Below are 24,929 nucleotides of genomic sequence, written 5' to 3'. Positions count from 1 at the left end.
GCGTACCTGGAGAATCCATGAGGTTCCTTCCAGGCTAAGATGGGACGACACACAACTGCCCGAGAAGCAGGAATTCTGCACTGCATTGCCAAACTCTAAAGCAACCTTCAGCTCTGCGCTGGCGAATGCGGGCTTGGTCTGGTATTCGAACGCTGTTGGTTGTGTTGTCGTTTGCGTTCCCAACCTCGTGGGATCAGCTGTAGCTTGTCGATTGAGCAAGCGGCTGTTGTACTTTGCAGCCAATTTGAGTTGAACGTTACAGACAGTGCCCATCACACTGACGTGAAAATTGTGGATCGATAGGCGAGTGACATGCACTGAGACCCTCATCCGTCCACCCTTTGAGCGGCACAGCGGTATCTGGTGCTTTGGAACGGGTAGATCCCAGCTGATGCGCTGGGAAACTGGGGGAAACTAATGAATCACACACGGACACGCAAGGAGCAGCGTCTTCAGGCGGTGAAGTCGAGCGCAGAGCAAGCCGGGCTGGGCAAAACATGTCGAGCGAGTCCAAACAAGGTATCCGTACGTGGACGAGATATAGACGGCCGTCTCAGTCGTAGGGTTGACCAGTAGCATAGCCATGCGACTCAGTGGCAGGGAACTGTCCAGTGAGCAGACGTGTAGCGGCAGCTTGGCTGCGCGGGGGCCCACCCAAACGATGGAAACAGCCGACTGACACAGAGGGTCGAGTGGAGGAGATGGTTGCAGGTGACTGCATGCCACGCTGGCAGCACATAGTTGTACATGAAGCAGCCCTGAGGTCTGGGAAATCCGACGATTTGGGAGCATGAGGTCATTGACCGAGGGCCGTCGAGTTGGGTATTGATGAATAGCTGTCGGTCTGCGTGGCGTGACGGTGAGTATGCATTGTAGTCTTGTTGGCGCATTGTTCGTTGAGAAGCTGAGTTGTCCCGTGATATGTTGGGCCATCTCTTGTCTCTGGATACGTGGAGGCAGAGCGGGTGTTTTTTTTTCCGCCTCGCCGTCTCGGTCGCATCGGCCCACGAGAAAGAGAGAAGATCCATGGGTGTCCCATACTGACTAAGGCAGGTCGATCAACGATGTCAAGCCGAGAGAGAATACTCGAGCGATGATGGGCTCTATGGCTCCGTGGTGTGTCCGTGGGCATCCATCCCATCCCGCGCGGGCACGCCGCACCCTGCCAATTCTGTAGGCTGTACGTACGAAGATATGCGGGCGTGCTCCGTATGTAAGTAACTTGCAGTAGTCGATTCCGATGATTGGGCGCAGGCGATGGCTAAGTGAAAAAACCCCAGCAAAGTCTAGTCAGTCAGGGTCGATACGCATGGCATGGCATCCTCCTGACTTCTCTGGCTTCCGCATCGGAGCGAGTGATGCGACGTTTTGGAGGGGTCGCGGTGCTTGAAAATAGAATTGACTTTTTCCTAGGTAAAAGGCGACGGCAGTCTTTGGACTGCTTGGGAGGTCGAGAAACGTGGGAGAAACGCGCTAGAACAGCCACGTCGCGCGAAGAAGAGATGAAGGGACGGGCGTGAGATTGGCGGGAGAGCAATAGGCGTTGATGACTTGGGTCGGCAGCCGTTGGTCGGATTTGTGCCTTGATGAAGCAAACAAACTCCGGTCGGGAAGTGCGGGGTCAGTCTCGTTGAGGAGAGAAAAAGTCGGACACGGTATGAAAGAAGAGACCCATCAACGGAGCGGAGACGGCATCTGAGGGGAGGAGCAGCTGCGTGGTGGTGGGTTGAAGAAGCCGAAGACGGCCCCAGATGCAATGGAAGGGAAAAAGAAAAGAAGAAGAAGTGGAAGTGCATGTCATTCTGCAGCCTTGGCGAGCTAGGTATCCGTAAGGTAGGTAGGTACCTTAGGTGCTGTACTGCGTAGTGTTCACTGTCAACGGAACTGAATGAACCCTGAGGTGGGAATGCCAAAAGAACGTGGGTCCTTTTCTGCCCAACTGAGCCATCTTCCATTTTCTGCAAGTCCCCTGCCACACTAAGGCAAGTGCGAGGGCTCCTTCTTTCCTCCAGTGTGCCCGCAAACCGAGGATGGAAGGAGTGGATGGGAATACCCTTTCTGTTAGAGGAAAGGCAAAAGGAATGGAAGGATTGAACACTGTGAAGGAGAAGCCTACCTACGTACCTTACTGATGGAAGGTAAGACGGTCTTATTGAGAACGCAACTACCTTACCTTAGTTACCTTACTTTTGGGAAAGTGGTTGTAAAACCGTGCCTTCCAAGTCAAATGATTTAGATTCAGTGGAGGTAATTACCTACTAAGGTAAGTCAAGGTAGGTAATGATTGAAGATGCCTTCCCCAAGGCAGGCAACGCGCCAAATCTCTCCCTGTGTATGTTGCGGCCCGTCCTCACAGACATCCATCCCACTTTCCCTGCCCGTGGTTCTTCGCCGTCCATGGCCCCTCCCCGTCACCCACATACCTACCTACGGCCCGGCCGAAGAACGGGAGGGGTCGTTCAGGGACTTCCCGCGGCCAACCCCTCCGACCCGTCGTGGGATGCTGCCTTGGCGAGGATCGGCCCTGTCAAGTTTTCTCCCTCACAGCATTGGACCCGTGCACATATGCAGCGGCGAACACAACATCACACGCTCATCCTGGGCGCATGTTGGATCATCATGAGTGTGCCCCAGCTTCAGAGAGACAAAAATGACCTTTTTCAAGACATGGCATCAACCATTGGCGCTCTCCGCGCGGAGAAGCAAAAAGCAGCCCTGATCTACAGGAACCAAGTCCCCTTTTGTCGTGATACAGCCTCCCGGCCTCCTCCTCTACTGCTCGGTGCTTATTCTCGCCAAACGTTACCAGCAGGCTGCAATCTACCACACTCGACAAGACGCTCCTCCAACATCGCTTGACCTGCCAAAGCGGAGTACAATCCCTGTTTACACTTGGTTCACCAACCAATCTTGCAAGAGTGTTTGCTTCATGGATTACTGACATTTATGTGAGGACCCGCTTTTCGTGTGAGAGCCAACAGTGCCAGACCTCCGTCCTCCAGCACTCTCTCCTCTCTTCTCTCGCAATCCCTCAATCTCACCGCGAGAGGCTATTTTATGCTTTTGCACCAGTCCGCCCCATTCGCAGCAAAAATAAAGTCATCTTGGGAAAGTTTCACCTAGTGCAGCGCCGATCTTGGTGAAAGACCCGACAGCCATGGTCCAGTATACCCTCATTGGCTCCAAGTGGGTTTCCGCGCTACAGTAAACTCACCTTGCGTAGAACTAGGATGCCCTCGCTTTGGCACCACCACCATCCACCTTCGAGAACAAATCGCCTGCGTACCTACCTACCGACCTAGGTGGCACCTGCAAGCATGTCTGACGCACAAGCTCCTCTGCACCCCGCTGGTACCATCGAAGCTGCCGACGAGCCCGTCGACACCAGTGAGTTTGACCCCGTTGAGTGGGACGCTTCCTCTGTCGGCTCGCGCTCCATCACTGCCAGCATCTTTGCCCATGAGTACGACGAGAACGGGCGCCGGTACCATAGGTATCGCCATGGCCGCTATCCAATGCCCAACGATCAGACAGAGCAGGGTCGGGAGAATATCAAGCATGTTTTGATGCTGGAGCTTCTCGTAAGTTCGCTCAAACGCCTCGTGACGCTATGTAGTGACGCTTCCGTCCAAGTCTGATTTGTAACCAGAATGGCAGACTATTTCTCGCCCCTCTCGGTCGCAATCCTCAGAAAATCATAGACATTGGAACGGGCACCGGTACAGTGGTCCCTTGGTAACACCGACCCTTTCGTTCTTTCTCTCTAACAGTTTGAAATTAGGTGCTTGGGCAATTGACAGTATGTTGACGGTTTCCCGCACGTGAGCCAATACTGATCAAGATAATTCAAAGTTGCCGATCGTTATCCTGGCGCGTCTGTCGTAGGCATCGACCTGTCTCCCATACAGCCGGAGTGGACACCCGGCAATGTCAAGTTTTTCGTCGACGACGCCGAGGATGACTGGGTGAACGGGAGAGATTTCGACTTTGTGCATTTCCGATCCATGGCTCCAATTCTTCGGAAGCTAGACAAGGTCCTGGTAGACGCTCACGAGTAAGCCTGATCCAGATGCGGTGCTGGAGAAACTATTAATGATTCACTCAGAAACATGAAGCCCGGGGGGTGGATTGAGTTCCAAGAGCTGCATGGGCAGATCCATTCCGACGACGGCACTATGACGGGTGACGATAAGCTCAAGACGTTTTACGAGCTCGTCGTCCAAGCCTTTCAGAGTCTTGGTCTGGACTTCCACAAAGCACGGGACTTGGGTCCTCACCTCGAGGCCGCTGGCTTCAGAAACGTCCAGTGCCAAATCCTGAAAATCCCAATTGGCACCTGGCCAAAGGACAACACCCAGCGATTGATTGGCTACTACTCGAAACTTGCTGTCAAGTGGGCGGCAACGGCCTTCACAGGCAAACCGTTCGAGGCTACGGGCATCTCAAAGTCGCAGTCCGATGCCTGGTGCAAAACCGTCTGGGAAGATTTGGAGGACGATAGCAAGCATCGCTACTATAACATGTTCTTCTGGTATGCTCAGAAAGTCTGATGAATTGGCTGCGGGTCTCTCGGAAAACCCACGTGCTGTAGCTTCCCTTCCGATGTGGTGGGTTGCGCTGTCATCATCACTCAATTGTTGGTGATACTGGAGGCGTACGTTTGACCAAGCTACGGGCATGTTGCGCAACACATGTTGTACGAGGTTCTGAAAGTGTTTGATGTAATGCTTCCGTATTCCACCGAGAAGCCTATTGGTTGTTCGGAGCTTCGACTGTGGCGTCGTAAAATCTTGATCGATGCCCAGAGAAATAATAATTTGATATTTGAGGACATGTGAAGTAACTACGCTGGTTTCTCTGCGTCGTCCACTTGCCCCTGCGCAGTGAAAACGTAGCGTCCTCTCAACTGTGAAGCACTTTACGTATCACTGGAGCTAAGAATGCGCCCCACAGCAGCTCAAGCAGCGGTTGCTGACTAACCAGACGGGGCAGTCGGCGGATCTCAGAGCTAAGGTAATCCACGCTTGCGCATCGCGAGCTTCACCCTTCCATAACTATTCCAAACAAGTCAAAACCGCAGGCAAACAGGGCGAGGCCGTTTGACCGCAATCGTGCACTTGTATCATTGCGCACCCCGAAGATATTCGCGCATCCGATCACCGCGACCGCGAACTTCGCGCAACAGCCTTACAAAACCACCACGCGACATCAACAAACCAAACCGATCGCATCTCCCATATCAAAAACCAGCGACAACCTCACCCGCTTCACCCGACAGCTCCTTGGAGCCCCCTCCACCTCTCCGAAAATGGCAATCGTAGCCCGCCCGGAGGCAACCCAGATCCTCACTCACGCCCCGCAAGCGACGAACTTCTCTTTCACCCCCTTCCTCCGCCAGACCTACCGCCACGAGCTCTCCTCCGACCGCCCGCAATGCAAGCCCTTCCTCGCGGGCCACTGCCCCCTCGGGGCCTCCTGCCCAGACCGCCACGCCTCCTCGCCGTCCTCCTCCAACAATAACTCCGGCGGCGGCGGCGGCGGGCCCTCGCTGGTCTGCAAGCACTGGCTGCGCGGCCTGTGCAAGAAGGGCGAGAGCTGCGAGTTCCTCCACGAGTACAACCTGCGCAAGATGCCCGAGTGCAACTTCTTCATGCGCAACGGCTACTGCTCCAACGGCGAGGAGTGCCTGTACCTGCACATCGACCCGCAGTCGAAGCTGCCGCCGTGCCCGCATTACGACAAGGGCTTCTGCCCGCTGGGCCCGCGCTGCAGCAAGAAACACGTCCGCCGGAAGCTGTGCGTCTACTACCTCGTCGGTTTCTGCCCCGAGGGCCCCGGGTGCAAGTTCGGCGCCCACCCGCGCTGGAGGACGGATCTGGAGAAGCCGAGCGTCAAGGTCGAGGGCGAGGACGAGAAGAAGGACGGCGAGCGCGAGGACGGCGAGGCGGTGCCGGTGCAGAGGGAGCAGCGCATGCGGGATATGCACGAGGACCGCGGCCACGGGGACCGGAGGCACGGCCGCGGAGGAGGCAAGTGGCGCGATCGCGGGAACAGGAGGTTCCGAGGACGTGGTGGTCACTAAGAGGAGCGGCTCTTGATTTGACGATAGGAGGAGGGTGTGGAGAGGGTGTGTACTATAGAGCATTTTTACGGTTTTCCTGCGTGGTCCGGTTTGCGACTGCGCTTGGCTCAATGATACCAAAAGTCTATGAATCATGGAGTTCTTTGATAAAATTGATGGGCCTGGAAACGAAGGGTTGCAATTGCAATAGTTTTAAACAGATTACACCGCGGATTCCGAAGAGCGCAATGGGCGGCGCAACTGTGCATGAAATATCTTGTTGCAACATGTATTTTAAAGTCTCCCTACAACCTGACTTATCTCAACCTGTGCAAGCGCGTCAAATGAATCCTCCATAATAAGTGTTCATTCCAATCCTAAATGAACGCAAAAAACAAAAGAAAACGAGTATGACAGGACTCGAACCTGCAACCACGGCCAACTTGGTAATGAGTACCGGAAGACCGCACGCTAGCCATTGCGCCACATACCCGGCTGATGACTTCTGAGTCCAAAAGTCTGCCTAAGTTCTGTGGACTTTGGGTGGGGTTGCTGCGTCGCCGCAGGAGAACATGCGACGAACCCCAGATTTGTAAATGGGCGCATGCAATACCCTCCCTGCATTAATGCATGGCAGGTTCACCGAAAAAAAGAAAACTCGCTTTTACGCTCATGCTGTTGGTGCTGTCCGATAAAATGACGTTCGAGTTCAGCCAGCTGATCGGTCTTGGGCATTGTCTGGCTCTCAGTCAGACCGCCGCCTGATCAATAGTGATGAGGAGCGTTTTGCGTTACTCGAAACGACAAGATTATCTCCAAAACTTCACGTCTTCATAATTTCATCTTGAACATAGCATAGGCTTCTGCAGCCTCCAGCAGAGACAACTTGGCTGCTGAGAGACCTCCCCTCTGGGTAACGTACGACATCATGTTCTCGAATGGGGCCGAGATGTGGAAAAGGTTAGTTAGGGGAAACCAAGAAGGCTTCTTGGCTCCATGTTCAAAGATATTAGTGTTATTACGAGGTACGTAGATGCCAGTTTTACGCCGCAATCGAGGTCAACTCTCAGAGCCCAATCTGGTGTTGTCTGCTAAGACTATTCGGAGAGTTTTGAACCAGTTCTTGGATTTGACAGCCTCACGCTACGCTAATCATAAGAGGAAAACAGTAAAGCCGATTACATGTATGTTAGGCTGAGCCACAATCTAGCCGACATGAAGCACCGGTTGAGCTCTGGTCCGGACAGTGCTTACGGGCCGGTACCTGACGCAGTACGTAACAGGAGCGAAGAGCCGCGCGAGAAATGAACACGAGAGGCCGTAGGGCTGGCCCCATGAGGGCGATAACAGAAGTATTGTAGATTAAACTTCGCTCGACGCGTGGACACGGCGCCCTAACGCTCTCAGCTCAGCCGACGGGATGGCTGCGCCGTGTGTGTTAAGAGGGGAACAAATCAATTGACAAAGTCGGAGCTGAGACAGAAGCTAGGCGATTGACCTCGAAAGTAAAGCGAACTGCCTCATTTGGTCAATATCATGGTTGTTGACCATGAAGCATAGTCGTCACCCAGAAACGGCATGTTTGCGTCAAACTTCAGCTCGTAATCACCCATCGGCCACTCTTCATGTCTATCTCTCACCGTTCTATGTCTACATCGCAGCTCGAACCCCATTGATGGAGTGGCTCTTTTCCGGTCACATCGCTTAGATAGACACCCTGCTTGCTTCCAAACATGTCTCTCAATCTATTGGAGGCGGGATTGAAACCGATTGATTCGTCGAGTGTGAGGTCGAGCCAGCCGAGGATTCTGCAAAGTAGCTGGCTCGATGAGGTGTAGATTAGACTTCTGGGGTGGCTTCGTTCCCTGAAAGCCAGAAAATGTGCACAAAATTGAACCTCAAAGAGATCTGGGAAATTGTCTGAATCTATTATGATGCTGCCATTGTGCTATCCACGGGGCTGCGGCTATAGCCCATAATGCTCCAGCGTTCTATCAAGCCCAGGTCAGTGTCCACTCGGAATTCCATGCCCCCTTCGAAGTCAAAGACTGCAATCCGTGAATCTTGAGAGCACGAGAAGCGGTGTCCAACGACCAGTTCTCACTTGCAAGAACCTGATCATTCAGAGTCACGGCCGAAACGTCCCGCTTGACTCCCATGATTGTGACATTGCCGAGAGAGTTGGCGTCCTTGTACTCTCCGGAGGGACTGGCCTTGAGAACACCGTCCAAGGCGGTGAGCTATACGTCTGTTAGCTTCCAATTTCACCAAAGCGAGCTCAAGAACATACCTCTATAGTCAGAGTAGACTCCTGCTCCAAGCTCTCGCCATCGTCCACGTAAAGATTACCCTGAGCACCGCCCTCGCTGTCAAGCGCAACCAAGAGCCCCCACGGGTTGGCCCTGCTCTCTGTCGTCGTCTTGCCAGGCTCTTGAGTCGGAATAACGTACCCGCCGCGGAGGTACACAGGAATATGTCCAAGCGGCGCGTCAATGGTGACGTTTTGCCCAGAAGTAACTCCAGTGATGGCGGATTGGTTGTACCAGTCATACCAGACGGTGCCCTTGCCAACACCGGGGAAGACGCCATCAACCGTGGTCGCCCCCTGCACAAGGCAGGGCGTAACAAGCACAGCCGGCCCCAGCAGAAACTGTCTATCCGCATCCGCCAGCCACGGCTCGTCCGCAAACTCCCACACAAGCGCTTTCATCACCGTATCACCCAGGGTATTCGCCCTGTAAAAGGCAGTATACATGTACGGCAGCAGCGCATAGCGGATGGCCATGGCCTTCTTGGACGCGTCCGCCACGGTGCTCCAGCGGTACGGCTCCTGCGGGATGCCCGCGATGGCGTTGTGGTTCCTGTAGAACGGGAAGAAGGCGCTCAGCTGCATCCAGCGCGCGCATAGCTCCATGTCGGCGTTGCCCGCGAAGCCGCACGTGTCGACGCCGAACATGGGAAAGCCGAAGATGCTGAAGCTCAGCGCCTGCGGGATCGAGAAGAACATGTACGCCCAGAGGGAGTAGTTGTCGCCGCCCCAGTGCCCGGCCCACTTGCCCGACCCGGCAAAGGTCGAGCGGCCGATGATGAAGGGGCGCTTGCCCGGGAAGACGGAGAGAAGGGCGTGGTAGGTGGCGTTGAGGATCTGGTGGCCGAAGAGGTTGTGGAAGTCGTACTCTTCGGAGCCGCCGTGGTGCGTTGCATTGGGGGAGACGGCGTGCACGGCGAGGTCGCCGTGGATGTGGTCGATCACGTACGGTGGGTGGTTGACGTTGCGGACGCCGGGGGTGGGAGTGGTGCGAAGGTAAGAGGTCGTCGTGGAGGTTGGCTCCGCGTCGTTGACGGCGGTGGATTTGGCAGCCTCGGCTGAAGCTGAGAGTGCAGAGATGGATGCAGCTTCAGTGGCGTTGGTCTTCTCGAAGCCTTCGGGGTAGGAGTAGTCTTCGTTGCCGGGTTCTCCTGGAAGCTGGAACGGGACATGGGCAGGATTCTGGGTGAGGTTCTTGCTTCCGCAGCTGCCCACGCAGAACGAAGCCACTTCGGACATGTCAATCCAGATGCCGTCGAAGGCAACCTTCTTGAACCAGGTCTCGAGCTCCGTCTTCCACCAAGCAAACGTCTTGCTCTTACCGAGCACGGCACCAACCCAGTCAGGGAAGACCGTGTAGCCAGGCCATACAGCTCCGACATAGAGTGAGCCGTCTGGGTTGAGAATAAAGGCGTCTGAGGAAAGGCCGCGGTCATAGGTTGGGTAGGCGTCATCTTCCTTCTCGGGGTTTGGCGAGTAAATTGCTGAGTCGACAATCGGCACGAAGTGTTGTCCGTTCTTGTGGAGTTTGTCGAGAAACTTCTCGCCGTCTTCGTAGGTCCAACTGTTCTTGTCGTTTTCGAAATCACGGTACTGATTCATGTAATCGATATCGGCTGATGGTAGGTTAGCACACGGCTCTGTTATACCTTCGCAACGCAATGCTCACCCCAGATCGTTTCAAGTGGGATCTCAAACTTTGCAAAGTCGTCGATGACCTCCTGCAGGTTGTCCCAACTGGTGTAGCCCCATCTGCATTGATGAAAGCCCAGGGTCCAGTATTGCTGCATGGCAGGGAGTCCAACGGCGCTCTTTTGGTAAGAGGTAATGACAGAGTCTGCCGTGGGACCAGCGTAGAAGTAGAGGTCAATTGTTCCACCAAGCGCTCTCCAGGTAATGTTAGACTCTCGAAGCAGGATTTCCTGACCATGGGCATTTCTCATAAAGACGCCATGAGTAAACGATTTGTAATTAGCAGTCTTGTCCGTGGGCTCGGCAACGTAGACGAGCTCATCGGAATCAGCATCGGCTTTGTAGTATCGGGTGTCTAGGTAGATAGGGTGTGATCCGTAGATATTTCCATCAATGGGGTCGCCAATGTCAGCAGCATAGATAGTCCCTAACACTGTGAGCCAAAGAAGTCAAACGATTCGGATGAGCCATCTTACTAGTCAAATTTCTGTTCAATCGAAAGCCGTGGATGACCTCACCGAGTCCATAAAGATTGTAGTTCTTCGGAAGAGGTGAAGCAAACTCAAAGAACTGGTCTTCGAAGACCAGCTTGGTCCCCACGGTGGTAAAGAGGACATCTCCAGTGCTCTTCCTTGTCACATTGAAGCCAAAAGTCGGCGCGTTGGCCCACTTGAACTCCAGGTCGCTGTCCGAACCAGCCGACTGAGTCTTCCCGTCATTTTCAGGTTTCGGAATCAGTTCCTCAGGGAGGATGAACCACGTATAGTTGTCCTTGCCGATATGTCTCGGCAGTATCTCGACATGAAGCCGGTCTGCCGCCTGGTACTCAACGACAAGCTTCAGAGCCTCAATCTCGTTGCCGTAGACATTGCAAGCCTTACCAGCGAGATCGAGATCTGCTGTGAATCCGTGAGAAGTCTCTTGAACATTGGATGCCGTGTAACCGGGGCAGACACTCTGGGGGTCCACTGCCTCTGGGTCGAAAATGTTGGGGATGAGATCAGCGCCGACGTCTGAGTCCATGGCCACTGTGAACTGGGCATCGTTGCTGCTGGTCGTGGTCGTTGCCGTGTACGACGAAAGCTGGCGTCCAAACTGGTGTCCGACGTCTGCCACTCTGACGACCGCGCAGAGCCCGAGAACGGCCACGGCCGTGAGGATGATGGGTAGGCGGAGGAACATGCTGCGCTTCTGCTCTTTCACTATCGTCGCGCCTTTCTCGTTCAATATCGGTCCCGTTTGTCGCGAGCTAATCATCCGGATGCACTGCGAAAGAACGACGAGCGCCGCGATCCACCATATCAATGATGCACAGAAGGCCGCCATCTCCTCCCCTCTTATACCCTTCCAATCGCCCCAATCGAGCCAGTCGTTCAGTGCCATGTTGTCGTGGAGTTGTAGCTGCTGCAGAGGAGAGTGGTGGTGACCAACGGGAAACTATCAGTTGTCCTACGAGGAGAAAAGATCACATCACCGGCGTGGCATTGAGCGGCCTGACTGCGGTGTAGCTAGAGCTTTCCCCGCACAGACTAGAGAGGAGGTGGTTTGATGGTTTGAGGCGAGAGGAGCGTCCGGGGTTGGAGCTACAGCTTCTGGGGAAGCTCTGATTTACCGCGAGCTTTGTTCCGTGCAGCTGAAGCAAGGGAGCTAAGAAGAATGCGGGCCATGACGGCATGCGCATGTGCAGCGTGTTGGGTGTTGGGGTACAGCTGCGTGCGGAGTCTTGCGGAGTTCGTGCAGTGGCCTGCGGCGCGGCTCCGACCCGTCCCATGGGGTTTGTCGATCACCGAAGAAAACCCCCGACGATGTGTAAGTGGTCTTGCTTATCCTGACTACATCTTTTGACCCGTGAAGTTCTCATTGGTCAATTCTGGAGAATCTTCGCTGAAACTGCGATGAGGGGAAATCGTCAATATGCAAGAACCTTTCGACTACGAGGACACTTAGCCAGCATCATCCTGCCGATGCCCAATCCCATTGCTGGTCGGCAGCTTCCACCGCCGGTGCTGCTTCGGTATGTTGTTTACTTCTCCACATAGCAGGCATGATGGTATCACGAGAGCCGGCGGGATAGACGACACCATGGGAGAAGGTGACAATAGAGTGAGCATTTGGCAAAAGTCACTGAGGCAGAAGAGGAATGCCACCTTCTTGTAACACGGCAAAATGGGGGAACAGGTCGAGGTCATTCGAAGATCGCGAAAATCCTCAGTGCATCACGGTTCATCAGACTTCTGTTCAACGACATCTGATCCCTGAATACTTGCATGACCAGCATCAGGACTACATGTGCCATAAGCTACGAATCAACTGAGAAGCAAATTGAATATGTCATCTTCATTGTGTCTTCTACAAGGAGGGTCACTTGTCTCAGAAAGTCTGCAGACTCGTAGGCATGGTGTAAGCAGCGCTGAACGACGCCGTCTCGCCATCACATATACATCGGTTCATCCGCTTTTTGACCCTCCGTGGCTCTGTCTCGATGCCATTCATCTGCCTTTTGCTCGGCCAAATACTTGAGTATGAGTCCCTGTAGGAGTTTCTTCTTGACGCTGGATGATTGGGATTAAACAGAAACCGGATACCCATGAAACCAGGGGCCCGTCATGCTCACTACACACATTCTAATTCGTATATGGCAGCTGAGGGCCTCGATGGAGAATCATACTAAAGCACATAATTCGCTGTCGGTATTAATGTTGAGAATGCGAGAACTTGAAAATCTTAGGATAGCTTTCGATGGCTCCAACACGTAAATGACGGCGGTGGCGCGAGGATGAGAAGTATCAACACGGCGGCCTGAATGTTCTCTCATCTCTCGCTAACAGGTTTCTTGAAATTGCGAACTGGATTTGACTAAAGATTCGAATCGAATGTTACAACAACAAATGAAAACCTAGTGCTGAGAGAGGGACACCCTCCGCTTTGTTTCCTCGAATAGCAAAGCCACGACAGGATCAACCACCTCCTCGCGCAAAACCCCAAACCACCGTCACCAGCGGCAATGACGCAATACTTCTTCCAAAACCGTCGTTTCTCAAAGAGGTTCATGTCTTGCGGTCCATATTCTCGCCAGAACCACTCTTGGCTTTCCCCAACCAAGTTCCGCTTCGCTGAACAAGCGTATCGCCCCCTTAAGCGAGGGGGGACCCGGATGACCTAGATGACGGTGTCCCGAGGCCACCGTTGCAGTTTGCGATGCCGACGCACGAGACGGGGTTGGAGAGGTCGACGTTGGTGGCCGGTGAGATGTTGATAAGGCCGCCGGCGGGCGGGAAAGGCAGGCCCAGGGCCGTGGCTATGAAAGCGGAGATGGCGAAGAGTTGGAAATGCATTGTTGGTGGTGGTGGTAAAGACTGACTGAATCAAATTTTGTGAGGAATAGCTGTAGGGTAGTGGTGGGAAGGTTGGAAGACTTGGGAACATTTTTGCGTGTTATGCAGTCTTATATACGCAGTCCAACATGCAATGACTCTTGGAGAGAGAGAGACTTAATTAAACAAGACCGAGAAGATCACCGTTTTGGAACTTTCGGACCGATTCATTTGCACCGGTTTACATCCTTTTCATCCTCGCTGTTGTCTTTCGTGTGGTCTTCGCCCGTTGAATACCGGTTCAGCCACCTGCAAGTTGCACAGCGTGTTGATAGAGGCGTAATTGAGAGGCGAGACACAAGATGAGGCAGTACTGAGCTTCGTGTACCATATCAAACAAATCCTCAAGAGATACAAAATGACTATTCAAAAATGTGGAATTAAACGATGGAGGCGCCGCGACATGCCATAGATCGTCCCGACGGCGTTGGCTCAGGCGGGTTGTGGCGGCGCCGTCAGAGTGCTGGGTAGCTGCCGTTAAGGTTCCTTCCCTCTTGGGTCTCAAAGGGCAATCCTTGCAGATGAAATATTCTCTTTTACTCAGAGGTTCTGCTCATTTCCACGATCCTGAAGTACCTACCATGGGACAAGGACAGTCGGCTTCGTGATACCGGGCTGGCCACCATTATCCCGGATCCAAAAAGTGGGACCGGATCGGGCCCGTTGCGGGGATCGCGCGGTTTTGGTGCCGCCGGAAGACAGGGAAGGGGCCCCAGTCAGCACCGCTCCTAAGGCACTCGGAAGCCGTTTGGGATCTCGGGCGTTGCTGGTGCTCCGATCTCAGGAGAAGAGCATCCTCCGTTCTGACGGAACAACCGCGGAAGGCGCAACATTCGGCAGGCTTTCGTACCGCCGTCACGGGCATCGTTGGCCCGGACAGTGACATGATGCAGTCGACAACATGGATGTGCTTCTCTTTTGCAAACCATACCTGCCATCACAGTTTCTTCAGAGATGGTGTCCAACACAGCCTCACGCGTCGACCTGAACATCGCCCTAACACCTTCCTCTACACCTACCCATCGTCATCCCAACGCGAGCTTTCTCCCATCCCGCCAGGAAGCTCCAAGCAAACCGAAATCCCACGGGCCTTCGGCAACCTTCTCCATCAGGCTAGCACACGCAATGTCGTCAGCCCCAAATTCGAACAGAGTATGCAAAAGCCAAAAAAAACCAGCAGACCATAATGCCTCTGTTTCAAACAATAATGCAATGCGTGCAGCGCAGTGATGTCAAGAAACCTCCTGCCCCCAGGGATCCCTTTCCCCCTCTTTCAGAAACACTGCAGATGAGGCTTTGATAGGTGCGATCAGCCACACCTCCTCCAGACCGGACGCGCGCGCACGACAGGGGTCTTCCCACCTCGACGTGTGACGTCACCGCTGCGGGCAAGAGAGCTCTTTCTCTCTCCTGCCTGCCATCGCACTCTGCCCATCAGCTCAGATATTACCAAAACGCCGCGGTACAGACGAGTATATAAATCCACCCATCAAGCCACTGCCGTCATCATGCATATCTCCCTTGTCCTCCAGCAGCGCCCATCACCCCGCTTACACTAATTAATACAAAGACCCCCAACGGGCCATCGAGCTAAATGACGAACAACAAGAACGACAGCAAACTCGCAAACGTCCCCATCCTCAACAAACTCACATCCAACTCGAACTCGTCCTCGTCCTCGTCTTCCTGGACAGGTTCATCATCAAACAAGAAGAGTCACCACACGCCGCACTACAACTCCACAGACCACCACCACCTCAGGATGCCCGTCGGAAACAACGACCAGAACAACGGCGTCACGGGCGCCGCCAAGTTCGTCACCTCGACGCTGGGCAACACCGTCGGCGGCGTCACGCGCACCGTCGGCAATGTCACGGGCGCCGCGACCAAGGGCGTCGGGGACACTATCACGAGCGCGGGCGGTAGCGCCGGGCGGCCTATTGGTGACGGGCTGGGCAACCTCGGCGGCGGGCTGCAGAATGCTTTGAACTCGGTGGGAAAGGGCGCGGAGGATGCGGGGCAGTGGAAGAGATAGTAAATAATGGCTAGGGTACTGTCGCCGGAAAATTGGATGAGAGGTTCCTGAGATTGTGTTATTAGGAGCGTTAACCATCAAATGAAATGATTCACCCCATTCTATTGAGCTTCTGGATGACGTGTTGTTGACTGAACTAACTGGTCATGTTGTGCGTTAAACGCTTTATCGTACTCTACTTTGAATAAAAATGATACACCACGCCACAGAATTGGTGATACACACTGACCCGCGATGCGGTCTTGTTCATGAATTCTCCAAACTCGGAGAAGCCTGGAACCTTCGTCCACAATCCACTTAGAGGTCACTACGACTGATGCTCCGAAATTGGCGCAAATTCTACCATCCCAGGTATGCGTCACCGGAATTCTTTTACAATGCGCAATTTGTAAGTTTCCAACTGCTCCTTCGTCATCTTGCTGGGGCCGCCCGCGAACTCGTCAACGCCGTTGTTGTTCTTGGGGAACGCAATGACATCCCTAACAGACGATGCGCCGCTCAAGACAGCCACGAAGCGGTCGAACCCGATGGCGAAGCCGGCGTGCGGCGGACACCCAGAGCCGAGGGCTTTCAGCAGATGCGAAAACTCCTTGACCTTTTTCTTATCCATCTTCAGGATCTCTTCAAAGATGAACTTTTGGATCTGGGCGACGTGGATACGTCTGCTGCCGCCGCCGAGCTCGATGCCGTTGAGCACGAGGTCGTAGTGATCTGCCTTGGCCATGATCGGATCAGTGAAGAGTAGCTCGAAATCCTCCTCTGAGTGCGGCGCCGTGAACGGATGGTGGGTGGCGGAGAAGCCTGCCGCGCCGCCCTGCCCACCGACGTCACCCTCCTCCGTGAGGGTGAACATTGGGAAGTCGGTGACCCAGAGAAACTTGAAGGAGTCATCGCGGTCGATGAGTCCGGTCCTGACAGCCTCGTGGTAGAATGCGATTCTAATCTCGCCGAGCTTGGTTGAGCCGCCCCCGCGAGGCCCCTTCTTGCACGCTTGGAAGAAGACAACGTCGCCATTTTGTAAGTCGGAAAGGCCCGAATCCTCCGGAACATGGGGTAGAATGCTGTCGATGCCTGCCGGCCCAAGGGAGGAGAACCCGTTCAGAGGCTTGCTGCTGTCGAACACTAGGGCCACCGGCCCGCCGTCTGGGTTTTTGGAAAGACTCGCGGGCAGTTCACCCATGAATTTCAGCAGGGCCTTTGACACGTCGTGCTTGTCAATGTCGTCCAGGGGGCTGAACTTCCATGTTTCGACAGCGGGGTCTTTGAGGTCGCTGATCATGCTGATGAAGTGTCGGTCGAGGTGCTTATCGACGCGGCATATCTGAATGGTGTCAGTCAAAGACAGGCAAGCATGCGTTGAGACTGACCCTGTTCGGTATGCGCAAGTCTGGCTTGTCGGATCCGTAGAGATCCATACAGTCCGTGTACTTCATCCTTATGAACGGCGTCGGAATGACAGGGTATTCTTGGTAGAGTGGTGTTTGAGAGTCATCCTTTGCACTGTCTTGGACGCTCTGCTTCCAATCCTGACCATCTTAGTCTTTGAATAGCTTTCGTGTGAGACGTGATCTGCCTACCTGGAGGGATGACTTTTTGACTGGTGAGAAACCCTTCTTCCCAATCTCCATGACATATTGCTCTCGCATGGCCTCCCAGGCTCTTCCAACGACGTGCTCGACGTCTTCCATAATGTGCTTTCCCGTGGCGAAGGACTTCTCCATGTCAAGCTGTACAGCATGTCAGCCGCGCAGATTTTGAACTTGAGAGGATTATACAAACCTGGGTGAACTCGGGCTGCCGGTCAGCACGATGATCTTCGTCGCGGAAACATCGCGCAAATTGGTAGTAGCCAGACATGCCAGATGCCATCAAGACCTGCTTATATTGCTGTGGACTTTGTGGCAGAGCATACGCATGCCCGACCTTGCGCGTTGGCACGATGAATTCTCTGGCACCTTCAGATGTCGATTTGAATAAGACTGGGGTTTCCACGTCCATGTAGTCCCGATCCACCATAGCTTGTGCCAGAGTTGATTTGAGCTGAGCACGGAAGCGCAATCTCTCGCGAAGGTCCTTGTGGAAGCGCAATTGCAGGTGGCGCTTCTCTGGTGGGAAAAGCGTGTCTGGGCCGATGATGATTTCAGGCGGGAAGAAGCCAAGGTGTTTTATCGACTCCAAATCCATCTCAAAATGCGACGAGGTAGAAGCCTCAGTGACAGTGCCCGAAGCAAGGACTGCACTAAAAGGGCGTATCTTGCTCAACTTATCAACCTCCTCCTGCCCTTTGGCGGCGATCTGACCTATCCGCTGACCATTGCGTTCTAAGCTGGCGAAGGCCAAATTTCTGCTGACCTTTCGAAGTTTACTGATGTAACCGCTGATGGTGATTTTGGCTCCGACATGACCCCAAGTCTCAGGCTCGGACATGTCAGGGGTGGCAACTGGGTAGTCCAATATCAGCCATAAAACCTCTATATCGATTGGCATTCCCGCTTACAGCAAGTCTTGAATTTCTCTGAGAGAGCCGTGTGAACATCGTCGGCCTTTGGACTGGCTGTTGATCCACAGCGAGTTTGCTGAGAGAAGGAAATCGAAGAGCAACATGGCTGTTTTGAGATCAATACTAGCCTCCGAGTTACAGACTGCGACTGCGATATGCGAGGATGCAGGCTGGCCAGGCCTCTCATCCGACAGCACTGTCGAAGCATTTTAGAGGGCTATGAAGGCGTCCAGCGGTATAACGAGAGTCGCTGACGATGATTTCAAGATTGAGATGTATTTGCGACTAGTAGTCCAGTACTGAAAAATCTCAATGGCGCAACATGGCGGGTGAATATCCTTGGCGGGTCAGATTTGACGTTGAATATTCATGAGAAGCTATCGCAGCTCAGCCCACTGAACCCGCCCATCCGACATTTTCGTAGCCAATGCGCGCCAGGGGGGCAGTCGCGCTGCAGGGCACCTTCACCTTGGCAGCTCAGCTGAGGTGTGTTGCACCTCAGGCAGGAGGCGGGTCCCCACCAAAAAAAAAGTGATTAGCGCGGGGCAGGCTCCCTGTATAAAAAAACTCGCGTCGAGCTCCAAAAAATCTCTTCTTTTCCTCTTCATGATTCTTCCATTTCAAAAAAGTGTATGTTTGGTCCGCCCCCCGGTATCGCGCTGCACCGCACACACCGCATCGAGAAACTTTACTGACAACGATTCTGCAGGTGATGAAAGCCGCGCGTGTTTAATATGATGCAGCTCCCGCTGTCCGAGGCATCCAAGCTCTCCCCTTCGGGCGGCTTCAGGGCAAAGGTGTCGAGGGCGGTGGGGGCCATGATCTAGGCGTTCGACACGACCTTGTTACAACATCGGACGCGATGAAAGGCAACTCTGATTTTTATCGAAATGGAAGATTCTACGAGGGTTCTGGGGGCTTTTGGCACGCAGCAGTAACCGACAGACCTGTCAGCGCCAAGTGGCGCCTCAGGTCCCGTCTGTGTTCACTGACTGGTGATGGGCACAGTTGCGGTCGGGCGCGTTTTTACGTTTTTCCCGCCGTACATCGGCCGGAGATGGTCGATTGGCTCAGTTTGCGACACATCGGATGTTCCTACCTTTCGCAGTCGTTGCCGACGGAGCTTACTCTTGTTGGAGAGCTGCGTTGGCTTGGGTGTGGGAGGCACGGATGACGGCAAGTCGAGACTGGGAAAGCCAGCGAGGGAGCGAAATACGAGTCGAGCATTCAGTGTACAGTAGCAATTTGACCTCGCCGGTGCATACACACTGACGGGGAGGACGCCCTGTGCGGGTGGCCAGCAATATCCCAGACTTTTATGAATCAAACAAATAAGACCGATGTTGGGGAGAAGTAAGATGCGGTACATGTGAAGAGGTGGCCAGCGAACCCCATGTTTCTTGATGGTGTTTCAACGGCCATGGTGCCGTTGGATGGCGTTGGAGTTGTTGCACTGCCGAGCGAGAGGGGCTCGCTGATGTATCCGTACCTGCCTTGGCTGCTGTATTATTTTGAGCGTGGTTGGTTCATTGGAGAGGGAGCGTTCGCATTGGCGGCTGACTGATGTGCTGTCAAATCCTCGGATTGGTACTGAATACGGTTCGGGTCGTGTTTTCCTGGGCATTTGATGGGCGAGACACACCGATCGGAAGAAGAAACCAGCTGTGAACGGCAGAAGCAAGCAAGCAACAGCAGCAATGGCATCTCCACCCACACTCTCTCTTTCTATCCGTACTTCTCCCCCCCCCAAAAAAAAACAACCTGCACCCCAGCAGGTCGGAGCTGCCAGTGTTCGTCCGTGTCAGTAAGGTATTACCATTAGATGGGGGGCCGCCTTGACGGGACCTCGGGGTCGTCCTGAGGCCCACCTCACACACTCAGGCGGCGCTAAAGAGGACGCCGCACTGGTAGAGAATCTCTTCAGCGGCGGGAGATGCTTGGTGTGTGTCGCAGTTGAGGTCGCAGTGCAGCGCAGCGCAACGCCAGGACCACCGATGGCGTACCTGACCTGACCTTACCGTACCTAACCTGAGGTAAGGTACTTTACCTCACTACCTTACATGCACCGCAAGTCCTCTTCCCTCCACGTCGTTGGAATGCCACGGCGACAGGTGCCGACTGCCAGCATCACGAGCCCGCAAAACAGGCACTCGTGGACAGGGTTCCCTACCACTGCTACCGGCATAACCGGGTACGTGCTTTGTTGTACTACGGATGGTAGATACCCCTAAGGTCTACGGTCCATCGTGCGGTACAGCTGCTGCCACGACAGAGGTGTTAGGTAGAGTCGAAAAGGACATCTACATCTCCAGGCGACTCGAGTGAAGATACCTAAGGGAAAGACAAGTAGGAAAAGGAAAGGTGACGACGGGACCAAGACTCGTCCTAGTGTCGGTGGCGTAGCGATGCAGACGGGAAAGCAGAAGGGCTGCCCAGGAATCAGAGGCCGCGGCCGCTAGGCGCACCGCACCTGGACCTGACCTGGACCTGACCTCTGGACTTGAACACGCACTTGCACCTCTCCCCCCGTCCCTCACAGGCTCACAGCCCAGGTTACGTAGCAGCCCGACCAACCGACGGCCGTCGTCTTTCCCAATTCAAGACCGTGGCCCGTCCTCCTCCACCCAAACCCACCCCTTCCCGACCAAACGTGGCCAACGTCGATACTGACGCTGCCCGCCCTCATTTCCCGAATACCCAACGTTAGCTCCTCGCTCACGCTCCGCTCCATCAGGCGCGCCGCCGTATCTCGACAACTGCATCGCCAAATCTGTATCCTTAATCACCATCTCCGCGGTCCCTTTCCGATATCCCAACGCCCTGTCATGGCCGTTGGTCCTACCCCGGAGCCCGAACCACTCGTCCTGCATTGAAGCTTGCCAGGGCCCAATTTCGCCCAGCTGAGGGTTTCCCTGGCCTGCAACCCGCCTCCGTCGCGCCCCGTCACCGATACTTCTCTCGCCCGTCGACCACGACCCCGTCTGCATCTCTAAGAAGCGCAGACCTCGCGATAATCCATCTTCCTGTAAAGGAGCAATTAACCCGCTCGAGATACCCCGTCGAGGCCCGTGACGGCCGTTCCCTTTCGACGGTTTTCCTTTGCCGCGACTTTCGTCCGATCGCAACCCTCAACTCAGCTTTCCCTTCGTCGCCAAGCTCACCGGCTGCCACGACTCCCCGACAGCGACGAACAACCACTTCGATCCGACCGACAAAATGTCAAGCTCCTTCGAGAAATCGGTCAAGGGGGCCACCAAGATCAAGGTTGGTTAAGGGAGGCGGCGACGGTCATTCCACGCCGCTAGCTCTTCGCGCCTCGCCCGATCATGACGATGCTGACTTTATTGCCTCTAGGCCGCGCCACCCAAGACCAAATACATCGAACACATCCTCGTAGCGACACATGCCGGCGAGGCTGGCGTTGGGGAGGTCTTTCGCGCCCTGCAGTTCCGTTTGCGAGACTCGACATGGACCGTCGTCTTCAAGAGCTTAATCACCGTTCACCTGATGATCCGTGAAGGCTCACCCGATGTCACACTGTCATTCCTCGCGAGGCACCCCAACACGCTTGCTATCAGCAGCTTTACGGACGGTATGTAGATATTGAGGCTGTCGATGAAGACGGTGGATGCGGTGCTAACAACGCATAATAGCCCAGACACAGGGTCGGAACATTCGGCATTACGCCAGCTACCTGAGCTCCCGAGCAAAGGCGTTTCGCGAAACGAAATGCGACTGGGTCCGGACCAAAGAATCGAGGTTGGAGAAGCTTACGGTCGAAAAAGGCCTGCTGAGGGAGACGGAAATCCTCCAAACCCAAATCACAGCCCTGCTGAAATGCGATGTGAGTCTTACTTGGTTGGAGATGGCTGGGTTTTGGTATTGACGTTGAGCAGGTACTCGAAGGCGAAATCGAGAACGAAATCACAGTCACCGTATTCAGACTACTGGTGCTTGACCTTTTGGCTCTCTTCCAGGCTCTGAACCAGGGAATGATTAACATCCTAGGTAGGTCTTGGAGTTCGCGCACATTGTATACTTGCTAACTAGCCAGGCAACTTCTTCGAAATGTCAAAGGTCGACGCCGAGCGAGCCATGGCCATCTACCGCAACTTCACCAAGCAGACGGATTTCGTAGTGCAATACCTGAGCGTCGCACGGCAATTTGAGCACCAGACCCGCGTCGAAGTTCCTAAGCTGAAGCACGCGCCCGTCAATTTGGGTCGACAACTCGAGGAGTACCTGCACGACCCCGACTTTGAGGTCAACAGAAGGCAGTACATCGCTGAGCAGCAGGCCAAGAAGAAGGGAGGAGGTGCGATCATGAAGTCAGCGGGTGCTGTGTTCGATTCCAAACCCGCGCCAGCAGCGAACAACCCGTTCCCGAGCACCAACGGATTTTCACAGCCAAAGACTGAGACTGCCAAGGGACCTGCGCCGGATCTTATTGATTTCTTCGAATCGATTGAACAGAACCAAACGACGATGGCGCCGAACCAGCAGCAACATCAGCAACAGCAGCAGATGCCTATGCAGACTGGCTTTGCCCCCAATGGCCAATTCCAACCGCAACCTACAGGCTTCCAGCAGAATGGGTTTGGAGCGCAGCAGCCGCAGAACGGATTCGCACCTCAGCCGACAGGATTTGGGACCAATCCGTACCAGCAGCAACCGCAGCAGCAGCAACAACAGAGCACAAACCCCTTCGGCCAGCCTCAACAGCAGCCCCAGCAGCAAGCACCACAACCATTGCAACCCACCTTTACTGGGGCTGGATTCGGCGGCTTCACCCCTCAACCGCAACAGCCTTTCCAGCCCGGTACTCTTGGTGCCATACCGCAGGACTCCGTGGCTAGCTTCCCTACTGGTGCGACCGGCATGCTTAGTCCCAACTCGGCTCAGCAGATGACGAATCCATTCCGGGCGTCTATGTTGATGGCCCAGCAAACGGGCATGTCTACTAATACCGGGTTCTCGAGCCCAGCCAGCCCTCAGCCCAATCTCAACAGGCAATCTACCAACCCTTTTGCGAGATCTTCGCCTCAAGCGCAACAACCATTCCCGACCGCGCCTGCGCCTAATAACTCTCCGTTTGGCTCTCAGCCGAGCCAGTCGACGACGCAACTCCCGACCATTGCACCTTTGCAGCCGATGATGACTGGCACCAACCCGTTCGCCAAGAACTTCACCGGGCAGCAAATGCAGCAGCAAAGGCCCGCTACCAGCTCTGGTGCGCTCGTTCCACAACCAACAGGGACCACGAACCCTTTCCGCCAGGGTGCCTTTGTGAACCACCAGACAGGCATGGGCTGGCAGCACAACCAGCAGGCCATGGGCGGAGGGCTGGATTCTCTGGATACTGTGCCCGTTTTCCCGCGACCTATTCAGCAAAGTCCCTGGCAGACATAATACCGACTGTTTCAAAGATGGTGCCGCGAGCATCATTGCATGCGACGGGGCAATTTCCTTCTCTAGTTTCTCATCTCAAGCGAGGCGTTGTTCTGGGTTTTGCTTGTACTACGGAGGAAGGGTGCTTAGACGGCTTGCGAAAAACAAAGCTCGGCAACTGATTAAGTCACTGGTGGAAACCGGGCATTATCATCGAAGCCTGAGCTTGAAAAATGTATTATCTAGTAAGCAGACTTTAGAAAGTAATTTTTGCATAAGAGGGAGTTGTCTCCCTCAGGACTCTTTTTGAATCTCTGCTTCGCAAGTACTGTTTTGCGTCATCGCCGTCTAGTAATCCTGTCCAAGTACCCGCCAAACGCCATCGCTATGCCTGCCCAAAATATCGCGATAAACAATGAAAACTAGAAAACGTCATCCACTTCCATCCTCTGACTTGTCACTCCCGTAGCGGCCGCTGCCGCAGCTTCCGCCGTAGCGACCTTCTCCGGCCCCTTCTCGTCGTCAATAAACACAGCCAACCCCGAGAACGCCTCGAACATGGCCCGCCCCAGGTACTCCTCCGCACTGTACCCGCCAACCACGATCTCGTCCTTCTTGCGCGCGTCGTCGACCCAAGGGTTGCGGTACTCGTCCAGCGGGCCAAGGGCGTACCGCTCCATGTCGAGGCGCAGCCCGCCAAAGGGGTCGTAGGGCTTGTTCTCCTCGACGACGCGCTTCTTCTCCTTCTTCAGGCCGCGTATGGACAGGCCAGGCGCGGAGCTGCCGGTGGCGTCGGCGAGGGAGCTCGCGGCGGCGGCCATCCGGCCCTGGCCGCGCTTCTTGAGCAGGATGCGGTTGAGCGTCTGCTTGGCCTCGCCGACGTCGCCGGAGGCCAGGCCGTCGAGCATCTCCTCGCGCATGCGCTGCTCCTTCTTCTTCTCGGCCTTGTCCTCCTCCATGGCCTCCGCGCGGCGGCGCCGCGCCTCGTCCTTCTCGGCCTCGAAGCGCGCCACGCGCTCCGCCTCGGACTCCTTGGCCAGCCGGCGGTTGCGCTCGATCTCGGCGCGGTGCGCCTGCTCCCACTCGATGAGCCGTGCCTCGGCGGCCTTCTTTTCCGCGTCGGTGCCGGAGATGATGTCGAAGGTGAGCGTCTCGACCCACTCGAGGTAGCCGTTGTAGTCGGCGAGGGTCTCGAAGTCGTCCTCGACCTTGTTGAGCACGGCGGCGACGCGGCGGCGGATGTCGACCTCGCGCTCGACGGCGAGGTCGCCGAAGTAGGCGGACTTGAAGCCCTTCTTGCGGAGCGTCTTGTGGCAGCCGGCGTAGGGGCACTGGTTGGGCCCGTCGGAGAAGATGCGGGCGACGCAGTTGGCGCACATGGGGTGGTAGCACTCCGGGTTGATGAGGAACTCGAGGTCTTTGTTGAGGTAGCGCATTGTTTTGCAGACGGGGCAGACGGAGTCGTCGGTCTGCACGGCGCCGCCGTTGGGGGCGCGGGCGGCGGACATGATGTGGGTTGTTGACGTGGATGGGGGTTCGTTTCGTCTCGTCGGGTTTGGATGGGAAGGTTC

At 54.9% G+C, this 24,929-nt stretch overlaps 7 protein-coding genes across 7 annotated transcripts; 4 read left to right on the top strand and 3 right to left on the bottom strand.

Annotated features, from left to right (window-relative positions):
- Positions 1 to 3,317: 3,317 nt before the first annotated feature.
- On the top strand, positions 3,318 to 4,550 carry LAE1-6 (Secondary metabolism regulator LAE1; the record flags this gene model as incomplete). Its single annotated transcript, XM_036642991.1, has 5 exons — positions 3,318 to 3,581; positions 3,650 to 3,719; positions 3,782 to 3,799; positions 3,853 to 4,054; positions 4,106 to 4,550. The coding sequence occupies 5 exons, from the start codon at positions 3,318 to 3,320 to the stop codon at positions 4,548 to 4,550; spliced, it is 999 nt and encodes a 332-aa protein (XP_036492592.1).
- A 758-nt stretch (positions 4,551 to 5,308) lies between these two features.
- Positions 5,309 to 6,082, top strand: YTH1 (mRNA 3'-end-processing protein YTH1; the record flags this gene model as incomplete). The annotated part of the gene is made up of 1 exon (XM_036642990.1): positions 5,309 to 6,082. One exon carries the CDS (start codon positions 5,309 to 5,311, stop codon positions 6,080 to 6,082), a length of 774 nt encoding a protein of 257 aa, XP_036492425.1.
- A 1,973-nt stretch (positions 6,083 to 8,055) lies between these two features.
- Positions 8,056 to 11,444, bottom strand: agdA (Alpha-glucosidase; the record flags this gene model as incomplete). Its single annotated transcript, XM_036642989.1, has 4 exons — positions 8,056 to 8,301; positions 8,352 to 9,985; positions 10,039 to 10,488; positions 10,538 to 11,444. The coding sequence occupies 4 exons, from the start codon at positions 11,442 to 11,444 to the stop codon at positions 8,056 to 8,058; spliced, it is 3,237 nt and encodes a 1,078-aa protein (XP_036492426.1).
- A 3,585-nt stretch (positions 11,445 to 15,029) lies between these two features.
- On the top strand, positions 15,030 to 15,470 carry CGCS363_v011139 (uncharacterized protein; the record flags this gene model as incomplete). Its single annotated transcript, XM_036642988.1, has 1 exon — positions 15,030 to 15,470. The coding sequence occupies one exon, from the start codon at positions 15,030 to 15,032 to the stop codon at positions 15,468 to 15,470; it is 441 nt and encodes a 146-aa protein (XP_036491849.1).
- Positions 15,471 to 15,828: 358 nt separating this feature from the next.
- CGCS363_v011138 (Aspartate--tRNA ligase) lies at positions 15,829 to 17,897 on the bottom strand (the record flags this gene model as incomplete). Its single annotated transcript, XM_036642987.1, has 4 exons — positions 15,829 to 16,791; positions 16,838 to 16,996; positions 17,048 to 17,197; positions 17,250 to 17,897. The coding sequence occupies 4 exons, from the start codon at positions 17,895 to 17,897 to the stop codon at positions 15,829 to 15,831; spliced, it is 1,920 nt and encodes a 639-aa protein (XP_036491892.1).
- A 3,289-nt stretch (positions 17,898 to 21,186) lies between these two features.
- Positions 21,187 to 23,379, top strand: CGCS363_v011137 (ENTH domain-containing protein; the record flags this gene model as incomplete). The annotated part of the gene is made up of 5 exons (XM_036642986.1): positions 21,187 to 21,234; positions 21,325 to 21,562; positions 21,624 to 21,814; positions 21,867 to 21,978; positions 22,025 to 23,379. 5 exons carry the CDS (start codon positions 21,187 to 21,189, stop codon positions 23,377 to 23,379), a joined length of 1,944 nt encoding a protein of 647 aa, XP_036491857.1.
- A 401-nt stretch (positions 23,380 to 23,780) lies between these two features.
- Positions 23,781 to 24,866, bottom strand: TFB3 (RNA polymerase II transcription factor B subunit 3; the record flags this gene model as incomplete). Its single annotated transcript, XM_036642985.1, has 1 exon — positions 23,781 to 24,866. The coding sequence occupies one exon, from the start codon at positions 24,864 to 24,866 to the stop codon at positions 23,781 to 23,783; it is 1,086 nt and encodes a 361-aa protein (XP_036491856.1).
- Positions 24,867 to 24,929: the final 63 nt, after the last annotated feature.

The sequence above is a fragment of the Colletotrichum siamense genome (assembly GCF_013390195.1).
Source record: "Colletotrichum siamense strain Cg363 chromosome Unknown KSG_Cg363_contig07, whole genome shotgun sequence".
Lineage (NCBI taxonomy): Eukaryota > Fungi > Ascomycota > Sordariomycetes > Glomerellales > Glomerellaceae > Colletotrichum > Colletotrichum siamense.
Note: the sequence above shows the minus strand (reverse complement) of the source record. Positions and strands in the feature narration are given on the sequence as shown.